The following is a 21,984-nucleotide window of genomic DNA, read 5'->3' as shown; positions in this document are numbered from 1 at the left end:
TCATCACCTCACACTTATCTAGATTGAACTCCATCAGCCACTTTTCCGCCCAACTCTGCATCCTGTCTCTATTCTGTTGTAATCTATGACACCTAATACAACACCTAATCGCCTGAATATGCCTGGGATTGTCAGAAATTAAGCAGGCACAGGACTGGTCAGTACTTGGAGGGGAGACCGCCAAGGAAGACCAGGTGCTGTAGGTTTCTGTGAGGGGCACTGGACAAAGTGGTGACTCTCTGATTGCCTTATGATAGAAAAGGTTAAAGAATTTCATGAATGTTACCTTCTAAATGTAGTATCACCTTTGCAACTAACACTATTGACCTCCAACTTTGGTGCCACCATTGTTACTTGTGACAGTTCATTTGAACTTGCACTTGAATCTGGTGGTAACATCAATTTTAAATGCAAGCTTCCTCTCCACTGCATCAACCAATAATTTGAAGTTCAGGCAACACACAAAATGCTGGAGGAACTCAGCAGGCCAGACAGCATCCACGGAAGGCAATAGGCCATCGATGATTCAAGCCAAACTCTTCAACAGGAAAGAAATTCAGTGTGCTCACGTTTACATCTTTTCATACAGAATTCTTTCTCCAAGTCAATTCCCTCTATCCACATCAGCAAGTCTAGCTGAGGTGCCATCAATTTGACCTGTACACACCTCACCTTCTCCAGAGCCCATTTAACAGACCCACCAGAGGTGTCACACGTTGGCAATAGCAGACCAGAGTCTGCAGATGCCGCGACAAAAGTAAAAGCAGAAGAAACTTGGCAGGTCAAACAGTGCCTTTATGTAGCAAAGGTAAAGATACATAACCAACGTTTCGGGCTTAAGCCCTTCATCAAGGTATGAGCAAAATGACGCCTGAATAACAATAGCAGACTTGGTGGGGGTGACCCTTGATCTCTGTAAAATGAACATTTTTTTTAATATCAAAGCTTACATTTATTTTCGTCTAGTTCCAGAACCAACGATTGTCCCTGAGCCCGCAGAAGCCAGCATCTGTCCTGTACCATCTGCCTCTCCAGGTAACTAGTAAAATAGACAAATACAATACTCACTGGTTTGGTCAGTCAGAATTGTCAGCTAACTATTTCAAGATAAAAGGGCAAAATTGGGGAAATTAGGCTGAGCTATTATAGTGGTAGCAACCTGGATTTGAATCCACTCCTCTCTGTAAGGAGTTTGTATGTTCTTCCCCCTGACCGCGTGGGTTTTCTCCGGTTTCCTCCCACATTCCACTGATGGACGAGGCTAGTAGGTTAATTGGGTGGCCCATTAGCTGAAAGGGCCTATTACCGTGCTGTAGGTCTGAAATCTCTGTGAAGCAATGTTGGCATTCATATCTCTAGGGACAGGATATAAGAGCAGGGATGTGATGGTGAGGGAGTACGGGGTACAGTTTTTGGCTCCTTATTTAAGAAAGGATGTGCTGGCATTGGAGAGGGTATAGATTCACAAGAATGATTCCTGGAATAAAGGGATTAGCATATGAGGAAGATTTGACGTCTCTTGGACGGTACTCTTTGGATTTCAGAAGAATGAGGGAGGTCCTCATAGAAGCATTTCAAATGCTGAAAGGCCTGGACAGAGTGGAAGTGGCAAAGTTATTTCCCTTGGAAGGGGAGTCTTGGATCCGAGGGCACAAATTCAGGATTGAAGGACGCCCATTTAAAACAGAGATGCGGAGGAATTTCTTTAGCCAGAGAGAAGTGAACCTCTGGAATTTGCTACCACGGGAGGCTGTGGAGGCCAGGTCATTGGATGTGTTTGAGGCAGAGGTCGAGAAGTATCTAAGTTATGGTAGAAGGTAGGGGAGTGGGGCTGAGTGGGAGAATGGATCTGCAGATGGAATGTCCTACTTCTGCTCCTATATCTTACGGTCTTACAGTGAAATGAAGTCCAGGATTTGAAAAAGTGTGCAAAAGAACTCATGCTCAACAAGCAATCAATTCAAACACTGGAAGATATTCATGCCACATATAGAACAGCAAAACTGGGCGATGGAAGTATTCAAGTGTAGGAGAAATACGACACAGATACATTGTTCCCTGAAGGTGGTGTCGTAGGTGGACAGGGTTGTAAAGAAAGCTTTTGGCATCTGAGCCTTTCGAAATCAAAGTATTGCGTAAAGAAATTGGGATGTTTATGTTGAAGCTGCCTAAGACATTGGTGAGGCCAAATTTGGAATATTGTGTGTAGTTCTGGGTGCCGTAACTACAGGAATGATATCAATAAGATTGAAAGAGTGCAAAGAAGATTTACTAGGATGTTGCCAAGTCTTCAGGAGTTGAGTTACAGGGAAAGATTAAACAGGTTGGGATTATTCCTTGGAGCGAAGTAGAATGAGGGGAGATCTGGTCGAGGTTTACAAGATAATGAGAGGTACAGACAGTGGGTGTGAGTCAGCTCTTTCTACTTAGATTGGGGGAGATAAATACAAGAGGTCATAGTTTTAAGCTGAAAGAGCAAAGGATTGGGGGGGAACATCAGGGGAAAGTTCTTCACACAGAGAATGGTGGGAGAGTGGAACGAGCTGCCATCTGATGGTGAATGCAGGCTCGATCTTGAGTTTTAAGAATAAATTGGATGGGTAAATGGATGGAAGAGGTCTGTAAGGTTATGAAATGAGAGCAGGTCAATGGGGCAAGCAGAATGCTGGTTGGCACAGACTAGAAGGGCCAAGTGGCCTGTTTTCTGTGCTGCAGCATTCTATGAGAAAAGAACTGGGAGCAGGAGTCAGCCGTCCAGCCTGTCAATCCTGCTCCACCATTCAATAATTCAATTGCTGATCTGGCCGTGCACTCAGCTGCACCTACCTGCCTATTGCACATCACCCTTAATTATCCTATCCTTCATAAATCTATCCGAGTCTTGTATATTCAATCAGGCAGCCTCTACTGCTTTGTTGGGCCGAGAATTCCAGATTCACTACTCTCTGGGAGAAGCAGTTCCTCCTCATCTCTGTCTTAAACCTCCCCCATCATTTGAGGCCATGTCCCCTTTTTCTCACCTTACATACCAGCAGAAACAATTTCCCTGCTTCTATCTTATCTATTGCTTTCATAATTTTATACATTTTGAAAAGATCTCCTTCATCCTTTTCTCCATTTCATAAAAACTGTGCCACCCCTTCCATGTGAACTTTATCAATTGCAGTGCATCATCAACCCTCTCTGTTATTTCCTCAAATAATTACTCATGAGAATGTTGACGCCAGTCCTTTTAAGGTGCCTCGTTGGATCCCAGTGCCCAGAACCTTCCCCAATTTGGCCGCATTTTTGCATTGATTTTAAATGCATCCTGAATGCTTTCTCTCCAGTGCATGGGTCAACAATTTGAAAATCACTGTGTACACATTTACATTTTTCTGTCTCCAAGTCCATTCCATAATAAGACCAGAGCAGAAATAGGCTATTCAGCCCATCGAGTCTGTCCTGCTGTCCCATCAGTGTGCCTCGTCATTTTCCCACTCAGCCCCACTGCCCCCCCCAGCACTTCTCCCCATAACCTTTGATGCTCTGGCTAATCAAGAACCTATCAATCTCTGCCTCAAATCCACCCAATGACCTGGCCTCCACAACTACCTGTGGCAACAAATTCCACAGCTTCACTGCCCTCTGGCTGAAGGAATTCCTTCTCATCTTTGTTCAAGTCGAGCACTCAGCGGCACAAGGACAGCTTCTTCCCCGCTGCCATCAGATTCCTGAATAATCAATGAACCAAAGACTCTGCCTGACTTTTTGTGCCCGATTCTTGTCATAAGATGATTATAATATGAACGTTTGCTCGATGACGCTGTTGCAAACACCGAATTTCATGACTTGTTCATAACAATAAATCCTGATTCTAAGCGGACGCCCTTTCATCTTGCCCTGGACCATCCCACCATGGGAAACAACCTTTCTACATCTACTCTATCCATGCCTTTCCACATTTGAAATATTTCAATGAGGACCACCCCTCCCCCCATACTCCTAAATTTCAACGAGTACAGGCCAAAAAGTGACAAGCGCTCCTCATTTGATAACCCTTTCATTCCAGGAATCATCCTTGTGAACTAAACCCTCTCCAACATCAGCACATCCTTTCTTAAATGAGGAGCCGTTAAATGAGGAAGTCTAGCTGAAGTGCCACCAATTTGACCTGTTCGCACCCTACCTTCCCCAGACCCTATTGAACAGACCCACCAGAGATGTCACTCATGAGCAATAGCAAACAGTTGGCGGGGATTTGACCCTCGATCTCTGTAAAATGGACCGTAATTTTTTAGTATAAAAGTTTCCATTTTTCATTTTTGTCCAGGTTCAGAATCTGAATTCGAAGACTTGGAACAAACTGTGATCCATCTGCCCGCCGAAACCAACGTCTGTCCTGTGCGGTACGGCCCTCCAGGTAATTAGTTGTACGAATAAATTCCACAATATGCACTGGTTTGGTAATTGTCTGACGGACAAGTAACAGTTAACTATTTCAAGCTAAAAAGCCAAAATTGGGGAAATCCTGGATTTGAATGTGTGCACAAATATAGTCTATGAACTCATGTTTGCACCACTGTCAAGTTGAATTTGAGAGGGACCTGGCTGGCTGTATCACAGTGCAGTATGGTTGGTGTAGAGCAATGGATCGGAGGCCAATCCACAGTCCCACAAGAGTGGTCAAGAGGATCGCTGCGATCTCCCTTCGCCCCCCACCCCTCCACTCCCCCAGAAGTGATCTACTGGGATCATTGCCTGAAGGGGACATGCAAAATCGTTGAGGAGCCCTATCACCCTGCACTCAGTATCTTCCAGCTGCTCCCATCGGGGAAGAGATTCAGGAGGATCAGAGCCAGCACCCGAGGAACAGCTTCTTCTCACGGGCTGAACAACTGATGAACTCCTCATCTAAATCCTCCAATATTTATTTTTACCTTACATGCATACTGTTTATACAAATTGCATGTATACGTTTATCTGAATGTGTGTTATGCCTGGATCTGTGATTGAACTGTTCATAATGTTTCGTCAGGTTGTACTTGTCCAATCAGATGATAAATAAACTGAACTTCTTCCAGCAGGGAGCTCATGCTGTGCCAAGAGAGCAAGGTTTTCTCTCATTGTCCAGCATAGTTTATGTTTTACATTGTGGTATGTTCTACTTTTGTTTCAGAATTCACCATTCCACCTCAGTTTCTACAGCCACCATATTTGTCACGTAAGTTCTGGAAATAGAGTTTGGTTCCCTTTAAGACATTTAAGGTCTCTTTCAAAGATAAATTTCATTTACTACTCTAAATTGATAAGATAAGTGGCTGAGTTCATTTATAGTTTTGCCGAAAGCAGATTATTCTGCAATTTGATAAATCTAATGACTTGAGTTGGCATTAGCTGATTATGAACACAGTTAGTTAATAATGGACTGCATTAGATTGCTGTTTTTCCAACAGAAAATAAGAGTTTTATGTGCCTGTTTAAGCAAAATGTCCAATTATTTGTGTCTTTTGGTTTTATCATAAAACCTTCGAACATTACAGCACAGAAAACAGGCCCTTTGGCCCTTCTAGTCTGTGGCGAACTATTATATCCACTGACCTACACCCCCTCAATACCCCTCCCATCCATGTACCTGACCAGATTTTTCTTCAATGTTAAAATCAAGCCTGGGATTTACCTCTTCAGCTGGCAGCTCGTTCCACACTCCCTCCACTCTCTGTGAGAAGTTCCCCCTAAACCTTTCACCCTTAACTCATTTCCTCTGGTTTGTATCTCATCCAACCCTTTGTACTCCGTGTCCCAGTTTTCATGCCCTACGATCAAGGGCATATACTCTGTATCCCCATTTTCTGGGACTCGTTCAACCTGATCACCCGCAGGTTCATACTGATTTTAACCTCTTGTACTGTAGTTTATCCATGGATCCAATCTGGAGTATATATCTTGCAGGCTTAAAAATTCTGAAGTCCAAAGGGTTAACCTCAGTGGAAAAAGCCTGCTTGCATTTGCTTTATTTAATACCCATCATAATGTTGTACAGCTCGATCAAATCTCCCCTCAATCTTCTACGCTCCAGGCCTGTTTTAACTTTTCCTTGTAACTCTGTTCCTCAAGTCCCAGCAACATGCTGGTAAATCTTCCACCTAATCTCCTCTGCTCTACTGATGCCAGATTTCCAATCCTGTCCAACCCACTGCCTTTCCTCCCTGCCTCTTTCAACAGGATGCCAGCATTCCACTCTCCGCTGTACAACTCTGACAGACTAAACACATCAATTTTAAATTTTTTAAAAATGTATTAATTTTTTTTAGAATTTTAAATTTAGACATTTAGCACGGTAACAGGCCATTTTGGCCCACGAGTCCGTGCCACCAAATTTACACCTAATTAACCTACAGCCCCAGAACATTTTGAAGGGTGGGAGGAAACCAGAGCCCCTGGGGAAAGCCCATGCAGACACAGGAAGAATGTACAAACTCCTTTCAGACAGAGTGGGATTCGAACCCCAGTCCTAATTGCTGGCGCTGTAAAGGCATTGCGCTAACCACTACACCATCCGTGCCACTCCCCTACTTGGAATTAGCTAACCAAGCAGGCTTGGTTCTCTGGAACAGAAATCACTTCAGCTTTTAATTATGCTCTGTAACTTTGTTTAGAGTGAGCTCCTCAATTTGTTCCCTTTAATTCTAAATGAAAATTTGGAACCTAATCCTCTTTTTGGCATAACTGGTGAAGATGATCTTCGTCTAACTCCAATTAAATGTTGTACTCTGCATTTTGCATCTCTCCTGGCTAGACGTGCAATACGTTTAGATGGAAGGATACTGCCCCATCCTCTCATGCTCAATGACTCAGAGACATCATGTGCTGTTTAAATTTAGAAAAGATAGGTTATTTAATGAATAATTCAAAAATAAAGTTTCAAATGGTGTGGGGACCATTCTTGATATAATTTTTTAAAAATGTTTATATTTGCCGTTTTATTCTACGAACAAAGAATATACTGTATATTTCAGCATATAGGTTGACTGGCGTATAAGTCGATCCCTATTTATCGGGCTGTCTGGGCCTCCCAGGAACAACCCAAACATTTTTAAAACACCCCAATTGCAAGTAACCAAGCTGTAAATTAAGTAAGTTTAAAAAACCTCAGCCTTCCAGTCACCAACAGCCCACGGAGCTGGAGCAGGGACATTTTGCTGCAGACGGGAGCAGGAACCTTGGCCTACCAGGCAGGAACAGCGACGGCGACCTCAGGGTCCCGGGTAGGAGCGGTTATGGTGGCGCCCAGTGGTGGGGAGGTGTCGGGGAGCGGTGGCACTGGCGGTGGGGAGGTACTTCCAGCATTGACGTACGCTGAATTGACTTCAATCTGTTTATTTCAGTGAAGATTTTTTAAGATTCACAGATCAACAATGTGATAGTACAGATCTATCACCAATGTACATAGTGTATATAGTTACTGTATCTAGACTGTGCTTACAGCGATTGGCTGAGAGCTAAGCCACACCTATTGTTTGGGCCTTAAAGGGTTGTGTCCCTAGCCAGGTCGGATCATTCCGGACTGGTCGGCCACCTGTGAAGAGCTCCGGTCTTTTGCTAATAAAAGCCTTGGTTTGGATCAACAAGTCTTTGGTTCTTTCGACGAGCTCTACAAACTTATACGCCAAAATATTTGATACTTTCTTGGGTTAGGGAATAGGGTTGGAATCACGGTGTGCGTGGGGGAAAAAAAATATTTTCTTTCTCTCTGTTATAATTTTGAATTATGGTTATACGTGCTTTATTTTTAAATTGGTTGTGGTACTTGTTATTCCATTAATATTTGGTATATTATATTTGAAATTCATAAAAATATTTGAAAAGTTTCTTCCCCATGTAGTTCTCGAATCTGTTGGCCCTCATTTTCAAGACTAATTCATGAAGAGAGACTGCTTGCAGGAGAATGAATCTCAATGACTACGATACATCCGTTACATGGAATACTGGAAGGGATATAGGACATAAGTAAAAATAGAAATACTGTTCCATTTGCCTGACAATTTCCTTGTTCTCTATTTGCAGAGGAAGCGAGGGATAGATATAATGAACTGCTGGGTAAGTTTCAGAATATAGTGTAGGTTGCAAAAAGGTCAAAGGTAATGGTTTAAGGGAAGGAATTGGCAGAAAGGTTCATACACCGAGAACTGAAAACACAACGCTGGAGAAATACAGCAGGTCAAACAGTGTACTTCATAGAGGAAAGATGACCAGTGTTTTGGGCTTCAGCCCTTCATCATACATCAAGAGCTTGGCTCCAATAAATGCCTCTAAATAAGAAGGTTGTAAATTTGAATCTTATTAAGTAATTTTTGTTCATGAATTTATGCTGCCAACAAAAACAGCATTGCGCAATTATTTATTTTTATTTAATTTAGACATAATAGGCCCTTCTGGCCCACAAGCCCGTGCCACCCAATTAATCGAAAATCCCCATACGTTTTGAAGGGTGGGAGGAAACTGGAGCCCCCAGAGGAAACCCACGCAGTCACAGGGAAAATGTACAAACTCCTTACAGACAGTACCAGATTTGAACCCCAGTTGCTGGTGCTTTAACAGCATTGTACTAACCCGTGCTGCCAAATAATAATTCCATGAACTTCTGATTGGTGATGAAACTGTCTGTAGCAGCAGGGAAGTTATTGGATTCTGACCAACATTTGCCTCTCACTCATTCTCTCATAGTCATTCACAATGTATGGATAGAAGGTGGTTTTCAAAGCTTGGATCTGGCCAGATGGAAAAATGGGCTGAAAATGCCAGATGGAATTTAATGCAAACAATGTGGGGTGTTGCATTTTTGGAAGGACAAACTGAGAAAGTACATACATGGGAGGGCATTGAGGAATGCAGTAAAACAGAGGGACCTGGGAACACAGTTACTAATTCCCTGAAAGTGGTGTCACAGGTGCAGAGAGGTTTCGGCATCTTGGCCTTCATCAATCAAAGATTTGGGTACAGGAGTTGGGATGTCATGGTAAAGTTGTAGAAGACACTGGTGAGGCCAAATTTGTGTATTGTGTGGAGTTTTGGTCACTGAACTACAGGAAAGATATTAATAAGATTGAAGGAGAGCAGAGAAGATTTACTAGGATGTTGCCCGGATTTCAGAAACTGAGTTACAGGGAAAGGTTAAACAGGTTAGAACTTTATTCCCGGAAGCATAGAAGAATGAGGGGAGATTTGATCGAGGTATTTAAAATTATGAGGAGGACAGACAGAGTAAATGTGGATATGCTTTTTCCACTGAGGGTAGGTGAGATACAAACCAGAGGACATGGGTTAAGGGTGAAAGGGGAAAGGTTTAGGGAGAACTCCTTCACACAGAGAGTGGTGGGGGTGTAGAATGAGCTGCCAGCTGAAGTGGTGAATGCAGGGTCTATTTTGACATTTTAGAAGAATTTGGACAGGTACAAGAATGGGAGGGCTATGGATCGGGTGCAGGTCAGTGGCACTAGGCAGGAAAATAGTTCAGCACAGACTAGAAGGGCCAAAGGGCCCTGTTTCTGTGATGTAATGTCGTATGATTCTAAGAGTTTTAAAGGGTTATAGCTCCTAGTGCAGGCAAATTGGAGTAGCTTCAATGGACAGCATGGATGAGTTGGGCAGAAATGCCTGTTTCCACACTCAACAAGTCTATGACAATTAAAGGCCATCTGATTCTTGCATTAGTGATAACCTGCCACCTAGGTAACCCGGTAGCAATCTCAGATTGATGTCAGTCACACATGCAAGTCAAAATGGGAATAGTAGGATGGCTAGGATGAAAGTGTGGTTTGAGTGAAAATATTGGCCGCACTGCCGTTAGTGCAGACCTTGGAGCGAGGGGAGTGTTGACACACTGCTGTTCTGAATGGTTCAACCACCTGGTCCTAATGCTGACAGTTCCATACAGGCTTTAAACGGCCTGTTATAGGAGCTGGCGGTGTTTGTAAGTAAAATCCTGCATCCACGGGTTCTGTAGCCAAGACAGTGGCGCCTGTGCTCAGCAGCGGCCCGAAGGAGTTGCAGACTCTGGGGGAGCAACAGAACGGCGCAGAGCATCAGAAAAGGGGAGAGCATCCCCCATGGAGAAGGAAAAGCAGAGGAGATAACCCTACAGGGAAAGCTGACCACGGCAAGCAGACCAGCAAGGGGCTCAGCGTCTGAGGGACTGGCTCATGAGAACCAGGTGTTGGAGCTGGAATTCAAGAGGGTGCTGAGGGCAAGAAGGGCTTCTGAAGGGCCTCAGGTGCTGAAGGCTTCCTGATGATGTCAGAGGTTTGGATCTGGAGCTCGGGTTTCTTGGACTGCAGGCCCATGACTAGAGATGTGCCACAGGGTTGGAGGTGGGCCCATTGCAGTTTGTCAACTATATCAATGATTTTGATGAAAACATAATGAAATTATGACATGATTAGCAAGTACCCGACATTGAAGACAGCAAAGATGGTTGCCAAAGATGGCAGCGGGATCTTGATCAGTTGGGCAGGTGGGAGGTGCAATTTAATACGAAGAAAAGTGAGGTGTATTATTTTAGAAGGTCTATCATGGGTCAGACTTTGAAATTGGCAGTACAGGTAGATTGGGTGGTAAAAAAAACATTGGCCTTCAAAAGAGTGTTGTGTATCGATGTTGGGAGATCATGGTGCAGTTTTATAAGATGTTGGTGAGACCCCATTTGGAGTGTTGTGTTTGGGGTTTGGTCACCATGCTGCAGGAAAGATGTCATCAAGCTGGAGAGGGTGCAGAGAAGATTTAAATTTAAATAAACTTTTAAATTTAAATGTAGACATACAGCACGGTAACAGGCCCTTTTGGTCCACGAGCCCATGCTCATCCAATTAACTTACGTCTTCAGTACGTTTTAAACAGTGGGAGGAAAACAGAGCGCCCAGAGGAAACCCACGAAGACACGGGGAGATTGTACAAACTCCTACAGACAGCGTGGGATTCGAACCCTGGTCAAATCTCGGTCCTTGGTGCATAAAAGCATTGTGCTAACTGCTTCACTAACCATGCTGCCCCTGAACTTAAGAGGATGTTGCCAGGACTTGTGGGCCTGAGTTACAGGGAGGGGTTGAGCAGGCTGGAACTTTAGTCTTTGGAGTGCAGGAAGTGTACAAAATTGTGAGAGGAATAGATTGCCCAGGGGAATCAGTAACCAGATGACATGCATTTGGGGGAGGGGGGAGAGAGAGTTAACTGGGACCTGAGGCAATACATTTTTACACAGAGAGTGGTGGGTGTATGGAATAGGTTGCCAGAGGAGGTGGTTGAGGCCGGTACTTTGGCAACATTTAAGAAGCATTTGGGCAGATACATGGATGGGATGGGCTCAGAGGGACATGGGCCAAACACAGGCAGGTGGCATATTTTGGTCGGCTTGGGAAAGTTGGGCTCTGAATCTGATTCACTCTCTGAATCTGTAATACAGAGCTGGTGCAGGAGTTTTGGGGGGGGGGGGGGGGTAGGGGGCGTTCAAGAGCACAATTCATTGGGGTCTCTTCCAGGGCAGGTAAGATCGAGAGTAATGGAGTCATACAGTATCAGCCTAACTTCAATTGGCTTAATGCCATTTGAATTGTGGGAGAGTTGCGGAGAGGGGAGGAGCTACAAACGAGAGAGAGGAGACAAGTTAGTGTTTAAAAAGAGTAAGAAAGACAACTGAGGAGTTAAGCAGAATGTTGATTTATGGGAGGGAGTAATTGAGATAATTGGCAGGGCAAATAAAAGGAAGAGAAGCTAAAGCAGTCAGTGAGTGTGTGTGGCACAGTGTAGGAGTGGATCTTTGAGGCTTTGGTGAGCTGAGGAAGAGCTTACTTCCAGAGAAATAAGGCCAGTAAGTTTTTTAAATTAACATAGGAGTGGGTAACAGAGGCAGTGGTTAGGGCCGTGCCATCCAGTGCTCTGTTTGTAGGATGTGGGAAGTCAGGTTACAATACCATCTATTATTCTATAAGATTTGTTAATAATCTATTTTATTCTCATATACTTATGTAACATTTATACGATGAAACTAATAAGAATATTGAAAGAGCAAAAAAAGGAGAAACTTGAATCAATGAAGTTACCATGTGCAGGCAGATGGGATTAATTTAACCACACTGACATGTTCCTGTGTCATCTGTACAATGTTCAATGTTCCCCAGCAAGGTTAGCAGGACACTATTACAGTCCCAGCAACCTGGGTTCGAATCCGGTGCTGGCTGTGAGGAGTTTTCCCTGTGTCTGCGTGGGTTTCATCCGGAGGTTGCAGTCTCTTCTCACCTTTCAAAATGTGCGGGGTTTTAAATTAATTTGGGTATAATTGGCCGGCATGGGTTTAAATGGGCGGAATCGTCTTCTACCTTGCTGTAAATAAAAAATTTAAAACTGCACCATTGAATGACTATTAGTTTGCACATTATTTATTCTCGAATATGTATTTTGTGTAGAGCAGTTTGTTCGCACTTCTTTGTTTACATTTGACGATACTGGGGGGTGTAGGTTTATTGGTGTAAATTGGACGGCATAGGCTTGTGGGCCCATTACCATGCTGTTAACTATAAAAATAAAAAATATCTCTTTTATATCTTTTCTTGAGTGCATTTTTTTTTGCACAACCAATAAGTAGAAATTCTGTCTGGCCCACAGGAAAAAAGAACCTCAGGGTTCAATGTGACGTCATGCATGTACTCTGGGAAGAATTGTGAATTTTGACATTTCCCCAATTTAAACATATAACAAGTAATTAATGCTTCATTCTTCAGTCTAAACCTTCACTGACACTGCGAGTTCTTTTGTGAAATCATTAGCTTGCTCTCCACACATTCTAATATATTGGTACAGAATCCTTCCTTGGAATTCACCCATAAATTCACCCGCGTACATCGATTTTCCTGACCATCACCATTTCCATGAGCATCTCTCTTCCTGTGCTCAATTTTCAGAATCAGATTAAGATTCTGATTTATTGCCAGAGTACATACATGACATCACATACAACCCTGAGATCTTTTTCCTGTGGGCGAGGCAGAATGACCACTTATTGGCAGTGCAAAAAAAACCTGACTGAACATACACATGTAAATAAATGAAGAAATGTAAACAAACTGACTTGTGCAATACAGAGAAAAATAATCAAATGCAAAAGTCGGAGTCCTTAAACGAGTCCCTGATTGAGTTTGTTGTTGAGGAGTCTGATGGTGGAGAGGCAGTAGCTGTTCCTGAACCTGGTGGTGCGAGTCTTATGGCACTGATACCTCTTTCCTGATGGCAGGAGTGAGAACAGAGCGTGTGCTGGGTGGTGAGGGTCTTCGTTGATTGCTGCTGCTCTCCGACGGCAGCGTTCCCTGTAGATATTCTCCATGGTGAGGAAAGTTTTGCCTGGGCTTTGTCCACTACCTTTGGGAGGGCTTTACGCTCGGGATATTGGTGTCCCAATACCAGACCATGATGCAGCTGGTCAGCACACTTTCCACCACAGATCTGTAGAAATTTGCCATGGTTTGCCAAATCTCTTCAAACTCCTGAGGAAATAGAAGTGCTGCCATGCTTTCTTCACGATGCTATTGGTGTGTTCGGTCCAGGAGAGATCCTTCGAGATAGTGGCTCGCATGAAGTTAAATTTGCTCACTCTCTCCACCTTCGATCCCCCAATGATCACTGGACTTCCCTTTCTGAAGCCCACAATCAGCCCCTTGGTTTTGATGACATTGAGTGCCAGGTTGTTGTTGGTGCATCATTCAGCCAAGTTTTCAATCTCCATCCTGTACGCTAACTCATTGCCTTTCTTTAGACCGCCGAGGTCTCGTTGCCAAATTTGTAGATGGTTTTATTGTTGTTTCAGAGTTTTGTTGAAAGTTCCATCATTCTGTCTTTTTTTTCAAACAGCGCAACAATCCCTGGAATTCGATTTCACAGGTTTGGAAACACCAGAGGAAGTACAGAATCTGTGGGATGCACTCAAGAGAGACGATGAGGAGATAAGCAGATACTTCATGGAACTAAACCAAGCCAAGAAAGACAAACAGAGGATCGAGGAGTTGGTTGCCCGAGAGGAAATGAAAGTGCGAGAAATGACAGAAAGATTACAATGCCCAGGTCTGACTGCGGAGCAGGAACAGGAAATGAGGAACAAGTTGATGGAACTGCAAGAGGATCATGAGCTCATGAAAGTCACTCTGCGAATGGCAGAGGAAAAGCTGATGGAATTTGAAGATGAGGAGGAGCAAGAGGAAGAATTCGAACGTGAGTGGGAAATGTCTCAAGGCTAGGATCTAGTGAAAGTCTGCAGACTCTGTGATTGTCGTAAAAATAATGGAAATGCTGGAGAAACTCAGCCAGTCAACAGCGCACTTTATAGAGCAAAGATAAAGATACATAACCAACGTTTCAGACTTAAGCCCTTCATCAATGTTCGTGGCTGAAGCCCAAAACGATTGTTCTGTATCTTTGCTCTATAAACTAACGCTGAATTTTTCCAGTGTTGTGCTTTTACTTCAACCACAGTGTCTGCAGACGTTCATGTTTTACCACAGGAGGTAAAGATACATCAATGACGTTTCAGGCCTGAGCCCTTGTTCAAAGCATGAGTTCAAAGCAGGTAGGCGCCTGAATCAAAAGGCTGGGGAGAAGGGAAGAATGGGCAGGGGGAGGATTACGGCCCAACAGACAAAAGGTGTTAATTGGACATGGATGGGACATGGGAGAGAGGAGAGGTGAGAAATGAGTGGGGGAGGAGGTTGCTTTTGGCTCTGGGGGAAAGGAGACGGAGGGAAAAGGGGAGGGAGAGTGAGTGCGCTAGAGGAGAAAAGGCAAAGGGAAAGATGGGGGGGGCAGAGGGCTAATGGAAACTGCAGAGGTCTGTGTTAACACCATCTAGTTGGAAGGTGCCCAGATAGAAATTTAAGAATCCACAAGGCCTCACATGACTGCAGAGGCAAATAGCTAGGACAGACCCAGGATCTGTCAAGCGCCACTAACCCCAGAAGTCCCTGGTTAATTCCTGCTGTACACCACTGAGGGCACGGCTGCTGCACTCCAACCCCAGCAATTAGAATCATAGAACATTACAGCATGGAAACAGGCTCTTTGGCCCTTCTAGTCTGTGCCAAACTATTATTCTGCCTGGTCCCATTGACCTACCCCCTCCATATCCCTCTAAGCTCGTCTGTCTTTCCTACAATACTCCGTGCATTGAGAACATTTCCACCACGTTTAACCCGTTGATCTCTAACGGTGCCTGCAATTTTCACATCATGTTTTCTCTCCTCCATTCCTCTATCTGCTCTGACACTCTGGTTCCCCTCCCCCTGAAAATCTAGTTTAAAACCCACGGAGCAGCACTAGCAAACCTTCCCGCATGGATATTAGTCCCCTGCCAGTTCAGATGCAAACCGTCTCCTCTAGACAGGTCCCACCTTCCCTGGAAGAGAGCCCAAAGATCCAGAAACCTGAAGCCCTCCCTCCTGTGTTAAACTGCATAATCCTCCTATTTCTTAACTCACTAGCACGTGGCACTAGCAGTTCCCGATAGCAGTGGCCCCAAGCCCGCAATAATAAGAGAAAGAGAGGCAAAGGAGAGTCTTTTCAGAGTCACTGAGTGCCCGTGGATTCACCTCCAGCGCTCCCGCAGCCTCTGCAGCCGCGCAGGCGCCTGGGCGATCGGCAACCTGAGCACCAGATTCAAACCTCTGACATGATCGGGAAGACTTCAGCATCTAAGGATGATTGAGAGTCCTTCCTGCCCCTAGCACCCTCTCGAATGCCAGATCCACTACCTGGTTCCCTTGAGCCAGTCCTTCAGCCGTTGAGCCCCTTGCTGGTCCGCTGCCGTGGTTACCTTCCCTGTTGGGTCGTCTCCTTTGCATCTCCTTCTCAATGGGTTATTCCCCCCTGTTTATGGCGACTTGTGCTGGTCCACTGCTCCCCGGAATATGTAATCCCACGTGGTACACTGCCCAGCACAGGCTCTGCCATCTTGGGCACAACCCTCCGTGGTTGCAGGATATTAAAATAAAAACTTCATCAGCTCCTCCATTAGGTAGTATAAAGCCTGTACAGAGCCATGAAAACCATGCAGTAGGATCCAGTGGAGCAAAAGTAAGACGAGATCTCATCTAGAACAGTAAGTACATCTATCACATTAAAAACATCTACATCAAATGAAAATAAGACATAAAAGGTCACTGTGCATCTTCAAATTTCACCGATGAATCAAATACATGATATCTAATTTTTTTTCTGAACTTAAACAGGACATAATATGAGAGACCCATTGAAACACAGTTGGAGGTCTAGAGTCTTTCCATTTGAATAAGATGGCTCTTCTAGCCAACAATGTAGAGAAGGCCACAAACCCGTTGTGCGTGGACAGAAGAACTCCCTCTGTCTGGTTCAATAACCCCAAAAAGAGCAGTTATTGGATTGGGACATGGTTAATACTATTATATGACAGTAAGGGAATCATGAATCTTCACAAGTCTGTGTAATTGGTGCTCTACTGCAGCCATTTCACAGCACGTTTATGGGAGGCCACAAATTGAATTCATAAAGTTTTTTTTAATGTTTTTAGTCAGTAAGAGAGAAGTGTGGGAGTTTCATAGTGTAGGAGGTCCATGGGTGGTGGGGAGGGTACATAGCCAAAATTTGGCTGATAATGACTGCTCCACCATACTCCGATGATACCCACAACTGCATGGCCAAACACTGCTTTGACTCCATCAACATAGATTTACCAATGGCCACCATTGTAGGCAGGATCTCTAACAGCAACAAGGCACAGTGCGGAAGAGAGATGCCAGGGCAACACCCTCTCTCGTCAGAGCCATATTACATGCTCTGTAATGCTACATGACAATAAAGGAATCTTGAACATTGGCATTCTCGACCTGCAACATTGACCATCCCTTTGCCTCCACAGATGGTGCCTGACCCTCTTGAGTTCCATCCGCACCTTTCTTTTGCCCCCAACCCCAGTTTCTGCAGTTCTGCGGTCTCTTATCTCCACAGCGTTACCTTCCTCATCTTTGGTCACTCTTCATTTTATTCTGATCAGTGATTCTCCAACACCCTTTTCCCGTTTTCCCGAGGCGAGAGAGTAATTTCTTTTACACAGAGAATTGTAAGTGCCTGGAATGCTTTGCTGGTTGGTACCACAGGGGTATTTAAGAGACTCTCAGATAAGCATAGGAATGAAAGAAAAATAGAGCGTTATGAAGTAGGGAGGGTTTAGCTTGTAGAGTAGGCACAACATCGTGGGCCAAAGGGGCTGTACAAATGGGCTGTACTGTGCTGTAATGTTCTATGTTCTTTATTTAATGGCAGAACTGAAACCTGACACACACTTGCCTGGTGACAACCAACTTCCCAGTGGATTCATCCTTCAGCTGCCACCAAAAGAAAAGAAGTTTTCAAGGGCGTGTAAGTACTGAAACATTGTACCGCTGTGGGATCCACGCTAGGGATGTACCGCTGTGGGATCTATGCTAGGGATGTACCGCTGTGGGATCCACGCTAGGGATTTACCGCTGTGGGATCCATGCTAGGGATGTACCGCTGTGGAATCCACGCTAGGGGTGTACCGCTGTGAAATCCATACTAGGGATGTACTGCTGTGGGATCCATACTAGGGATGTACCGCTGTGGGATCCATTTCAAGGATGTACCACTGTAGGATCCATGCTAGGGTGTGTACCACTGGACAACCAATCTGTCCGATCAATGCAATCCATCACCAAAAATCACATTTGCAATCAATTACCAAAAACGGAAGTCAAAAAAATATCAATCATTGTGGAGAAACTCGGCAAGTCACACAGCATCCAAGGGAAATGACGGGTAACCAATATTTCAGGCCTTGGCCCTTCTGAAGAATCCTGAAGAAAAGCTCAGGCCTGAAGCGTTGGATACTGCATGGCCTGCTGAGTTTCTCTGGCACTTTTGAGTATTGCATTCGAGCCCAGCGTCTGAAAACTTTCTGGTTTAACTCAAAAGCACATCTTGATTTTAGAAGATATCATTTGCTTTGTTGAAAACTGCAAACAGCAGCTGATGTAAATCTGAAATAAACAGAAAATACTGTAAAAACTTGACAAGGGGTTTTGATGAAGCTTCTTAATCGCTTCGAGGGTTGGTAACCAGGGTCTGAGGGGAGAGACTCGATGCCCGGTCCTTGGTTTAACCGTTGGATTGGATTGGAGGTCGTTCAGCTACGGAGGTTTACAGGGGCACAGGAGGTAGGATTGTCAGAGACATTGGCAGGATCCACGGACACTCAATGTCTCTGGAGGGCCTCTCTCCCCCATCTGTTTCTCATCTTGATAGCAGTGCTGGATTAGTTATGCCTCGTTAGGAGCCTTTACGAGCAAACAAAGGAAAATAAATGTTGCTGGTTCAAGATTCAAGATTTAATTTATTGCCTAGAATACAGAGAGAGATTGAATAGACTGGGTATTTATTCATTCGAGCGTAGAAGGTTGAGGGGGGGTTTTGATAGAGATATTTAAAATTATGAGGGGATTAGATAGAGTAGATATGAATAGGCTCTTCCCCTGAAGGTATGGGAGATTGGAACAAGGGGTCATAAGTTAAGGATTAGGGGGCAAAACTTTAGAAGTAGCATGAGAGGAAGCTTCTTCACTCAGAGAGGGATGGCTGAGTGGAGTGACCTTCTGGAAGAGGTAGTTGCTGCAGGATCAATTTTGTAATTTAAGAGAAGGTTGGATGAGTACGTGGATGAGAGGTGATTGGAGGGTAATGGACAGGGAGTGGGTAGGTGGTACTAGTGGAGTTCACATGAATCGGTGCAGACTAGAGGGGCTGAGATGGCCTGTTTACGTACTATAATGGTTATATGGTCATGTAATATTACACGGTATTTGCTTTTGTCTTCCTTACGGCAGACAGATTCATGTCTGGCAGATATTGCCATACAATCGGAGAAAGAGAAGCAAAAAAGCAACCCCCCCCCCCACACCAAAGTCACCGAGAGTCCATGGATTCGCCTCCAGCGCTCCCGCAGCCTTCACAGCCAGAGTCCAAGCAGTAAAGAATTCCTGTTGAAGGGTTCTGGCCTGAAACATCAACCATTCCTTTCCTCCCACTGATGCTACTCGACCTGCTGAGTTCCTCCAGCAGGTTGCCTTTTGCTCCAGGTTCCAGTAACTGCAATCTCACTGTGTCCACTGCAAAAACTCAGCAGGCCAGGTAGGAAAGGGACCCGGGAGTCCTCACGCCTGAAGGTTGAGTCAGTGGTGAAGAAGGCAAATGCAAAGCTGGCATTCATTTCAGGAGGAATCGAATATAAGAGCAGGGATGTGATGTTAAGGCTTTATAAGGCCCTGGTGAGACCTCATTGGAGTTTTGGGACCATTTCAGAAAAAATGTTCTGACATTGGAGAGGGTTCAAAGGAGCTTCACAAGGATGATTCCGGGAACAAGACGGTTATCATATGAGGAGCGTTTGAGGGCCCTTGGCCTGTACTCGCTGCAATTTAGGAGAATTAGGGGATCTCATTGAAAGCATTTCGAATGTTGAAAGCCGTGGATAGAGTGGATGTAAAAAGGTTGTTTCCCAAAGTGGAAAGTTACAGGGGTGGCCAACCTTTTAATTTTTAACTTAGACATATAGCACGGTAACAGTCCACAAGTACATACCGGGGGTAGGTTAATTGGACGGCATGGACTCTTGGGCCAAAATGGCCTGTTACCATGCTGCATGTCTAAATTAAAAATTAAAAGGTTGGCTACCCCTGATGGGACAAGAGGGCACAACTTCAGTATTGAAGGGAATCCACTTGGAATAGAGATGCGGAGGAATTTCTTCAGCCAGAGTGTGGTGAATCTGTGGAATTTGATGCCACAGGCAGTTGTGGGGGCCAGGTCATTAGGTGTATTTAAGGGAGAGATTGATATGTTCATGATTAGCCAGGGCATCAAAGGTTATGGGGAGACTGGGTAGAGGCGCTGAGTAGGAAAATGGATCAGCTCATGATTAAATGACAGGGTAGGCTCAATGGGCTGAATGGCCTATTTCTGTTCCTATGTGATATGGTCTTACTGATTATGTTTATTTTTGTCATCTGCCGACAGCTCAATCCAGAGTCACAGACCCTGAATCATCTAGCACCTGTCCACTAGGTCCAGGTAGGGTGTAAATCCCTCAAAGACGGTTACTGCAATAACAACATTCTGATGGATAAAACAGTTATTTAGAACATAACAGCCCTAGTGCTGACTTCTGTATACGGCACTTACCAAAAATAAACTAGACCCTCCCTACCTCATAACCCTCTATTTTCTTCCATCTAAGAGTCTCTTAAATGCGCCTATTGTACCAGCCTCCATCACCATCCCTGGCCACGCATTCCAGGCACCCACCACTCTCTGTGTAAAAAATTAACCCTGATGTCTCCCCTAAATTTTCATCCTTTCTCCATTTGTAAAACATTTAGACATACAGCATGGTAATAGACTCTTTCGGTCCTCAAGCCCATCCCCCCCCCTATTGACCTACAACCCCCGGTACATTTTGAAGGGAAATCGGAGCCCCTGGGGAAAAGCCACGCAGAAGCAGGGAGAACATACAAACTCCTTACGTGCAGTGCGGGATTCGAACCCCAGTGCTGGTCATTGACGCTGTAACAGCATTGTTAACCAAGCCGTCTCTTTGTACAGATATACAGGCGCTGGCTGCCCACCCTATCTAAGCCTCGCATAATCTTGTAAACCTCTATTAAATTACCTCTCATCCTTTTTCACTCCAAAGAGAAAACACTCACTGCTGTGACCCTCATAAAAGAAACGTTCTGCAATCCAGGCATCATCCAGATAACCTCCTCTGCACCTTCTCCATAGCTGTAATGAGGCGACCAGAACTGAACACCATATTCCAAGTTTGTAGACCTGTAATATTACCTCATGTCTCCTGAACTCAGACTAATGAAGGCCAACATCCCATCATCCTTCTTAACTATCCTATCAACCTGCGCGGCAACCGTGAGAGATCTATGGATTTGGACCCCAAGGTCCCTCTACTCTTCCACACTGTTAAGTATCCTACCATTAACCCTGTACTCTGCCTTTAAGTTTGACCTACCAAAATATATTAACAATGTAATATATGATGTACTTCAAATTTTGTCTGCTGTAAAGACTAAATGCAGGTAGCTGGGAGCAGGCCAGAGTGCCAACTTGGTTGGCAGTGAGGAGATGGACCAAAGGGCTTGTTCTCTGTTACATTATGCCATTAGCGTTAATAGGGAGAAGATACAAACAATGGGTGCATGCACAGTGGGGTCTAATTTTGTTTCCTTTTTCAGTTTGAGATTCTAACTGATTTTGTGTTGTTATTTCTTAGCATCACCACCTGGAGTTGCAAGTCCAATAGGTAAGATGGGATACTTTTTTCAAAGGCCAGGAAACTGAGGGCTCATGGAGGCTTAATGTTAGGGTTAAACAGAGTGGATGTGACAAAGTTGTTTCCCATGCTAGGGGCGTCGAGGACAAGGGGGCACAACTTCAGGTTTGAAGGGCGCCCATTTAAAACAGAGATGCTGAGGAATCTCTTTATCCAGAGAGTGGTGAACCTCTAGAATTTACTCCCACAGGTGGCTGTGGAGGCCAGGTTGTTGGGGATATTTTAAGCACGTGTCTGAATAGTCAGGGTATCAGTGGTTATGGGGAGAAGGGAGGAGAATGGATCAGCTCATGAAGGAATGGTGGAGTGGACTCAATGGGCTGAATGGCCTCCTTCTGCTCCTATATCTAATGGCCTGAGAGAGAACTGGCACAGAACTGGAGATGGGGCCTGGGGCCGATCAGCCATAATCTCATTGAATGGCAGGGCAGGTTTGACAGGCCAAGGAGACTCCTCCTACTCTCTTTTCATAGTCTTGTTTTCCCCCCACAATTCAGGCAGGGCAATCCTGATCTCAACAACATTCTGGCTGAAAAAAAGGACTTCTCCAATCCCTTCTAAATTTCTTTTCCTTCCCTTAA

The 21,984-nt window shown here is 44.6% G+C and overlaps 1 protein-coding gene across 11 annotated transcripts in view; it reads left to right on the top strand.

The window, feature by feature from the left end:
• LOC138751968 (uncharacterized) overlaps nt 1–21,984 on the top strand; it is a 158,699-nt gene that overhangs the window by 122,011 nt on the left and 14,704 nt on the right. For 10 of the 11 annotated variants that reach the window (XM_069915049.1, XM_069915046.1, XM_069915048.1 and 7 more), the window contains 8 exons: nt 967–1,035; nt 4,313–4,402; nt 5,159–5,203; nt 8,047–8,079; nt 13,876–14,232; nt 17,311–17,406; nt 20,077–20,130; nt 21,344–21,373. In XM_069915049.1, coding sequence (XP_069771150.1) covers nt 967–1,035; nt 4,313–4,402; nt 5,159–5,203; nt 8,047–8,079; nt 13,876–14,232; nt 17,311–17,406; nt 20,077–20,130; nt 21,344–21,373 — 774 coding nt within the window. Of the gene's footprint in view, nt 1–966; nt 1,036–4,312; nt 4,403–5,158; nt 5,204–8,046; nt 8,080–13,875; nt 14,233–17,310; nt 17,407–20,076; nt 20,131–20,921; nt 21,033–21,343; nt 21,374–21,984 lie in introns of those variants that run through there. The other variant, XR_011350294.1, reaches the window with a different exon arrangement.

Source organism: Narcine bancroftii, chromosome 1 (assembly GCF_036971445.1).
Source record: "Narcine bancroftii isolate sNarBan1 chromosome 1, sNarBan1.hap1, whole genome shotgun sequence".
NCBI classification, from domain to species: domain Eukaryota; kingdom Metazoa; phylum Chordata; class Chondrichthyes; order Torpediniformes; family Narcinidae; genus Narcine; species Narcine bancroftii.
Note: the sequence above shows the minus strand (reverse complement) of the source record. Positions and strands in the feature narration are given on the sequence as shown.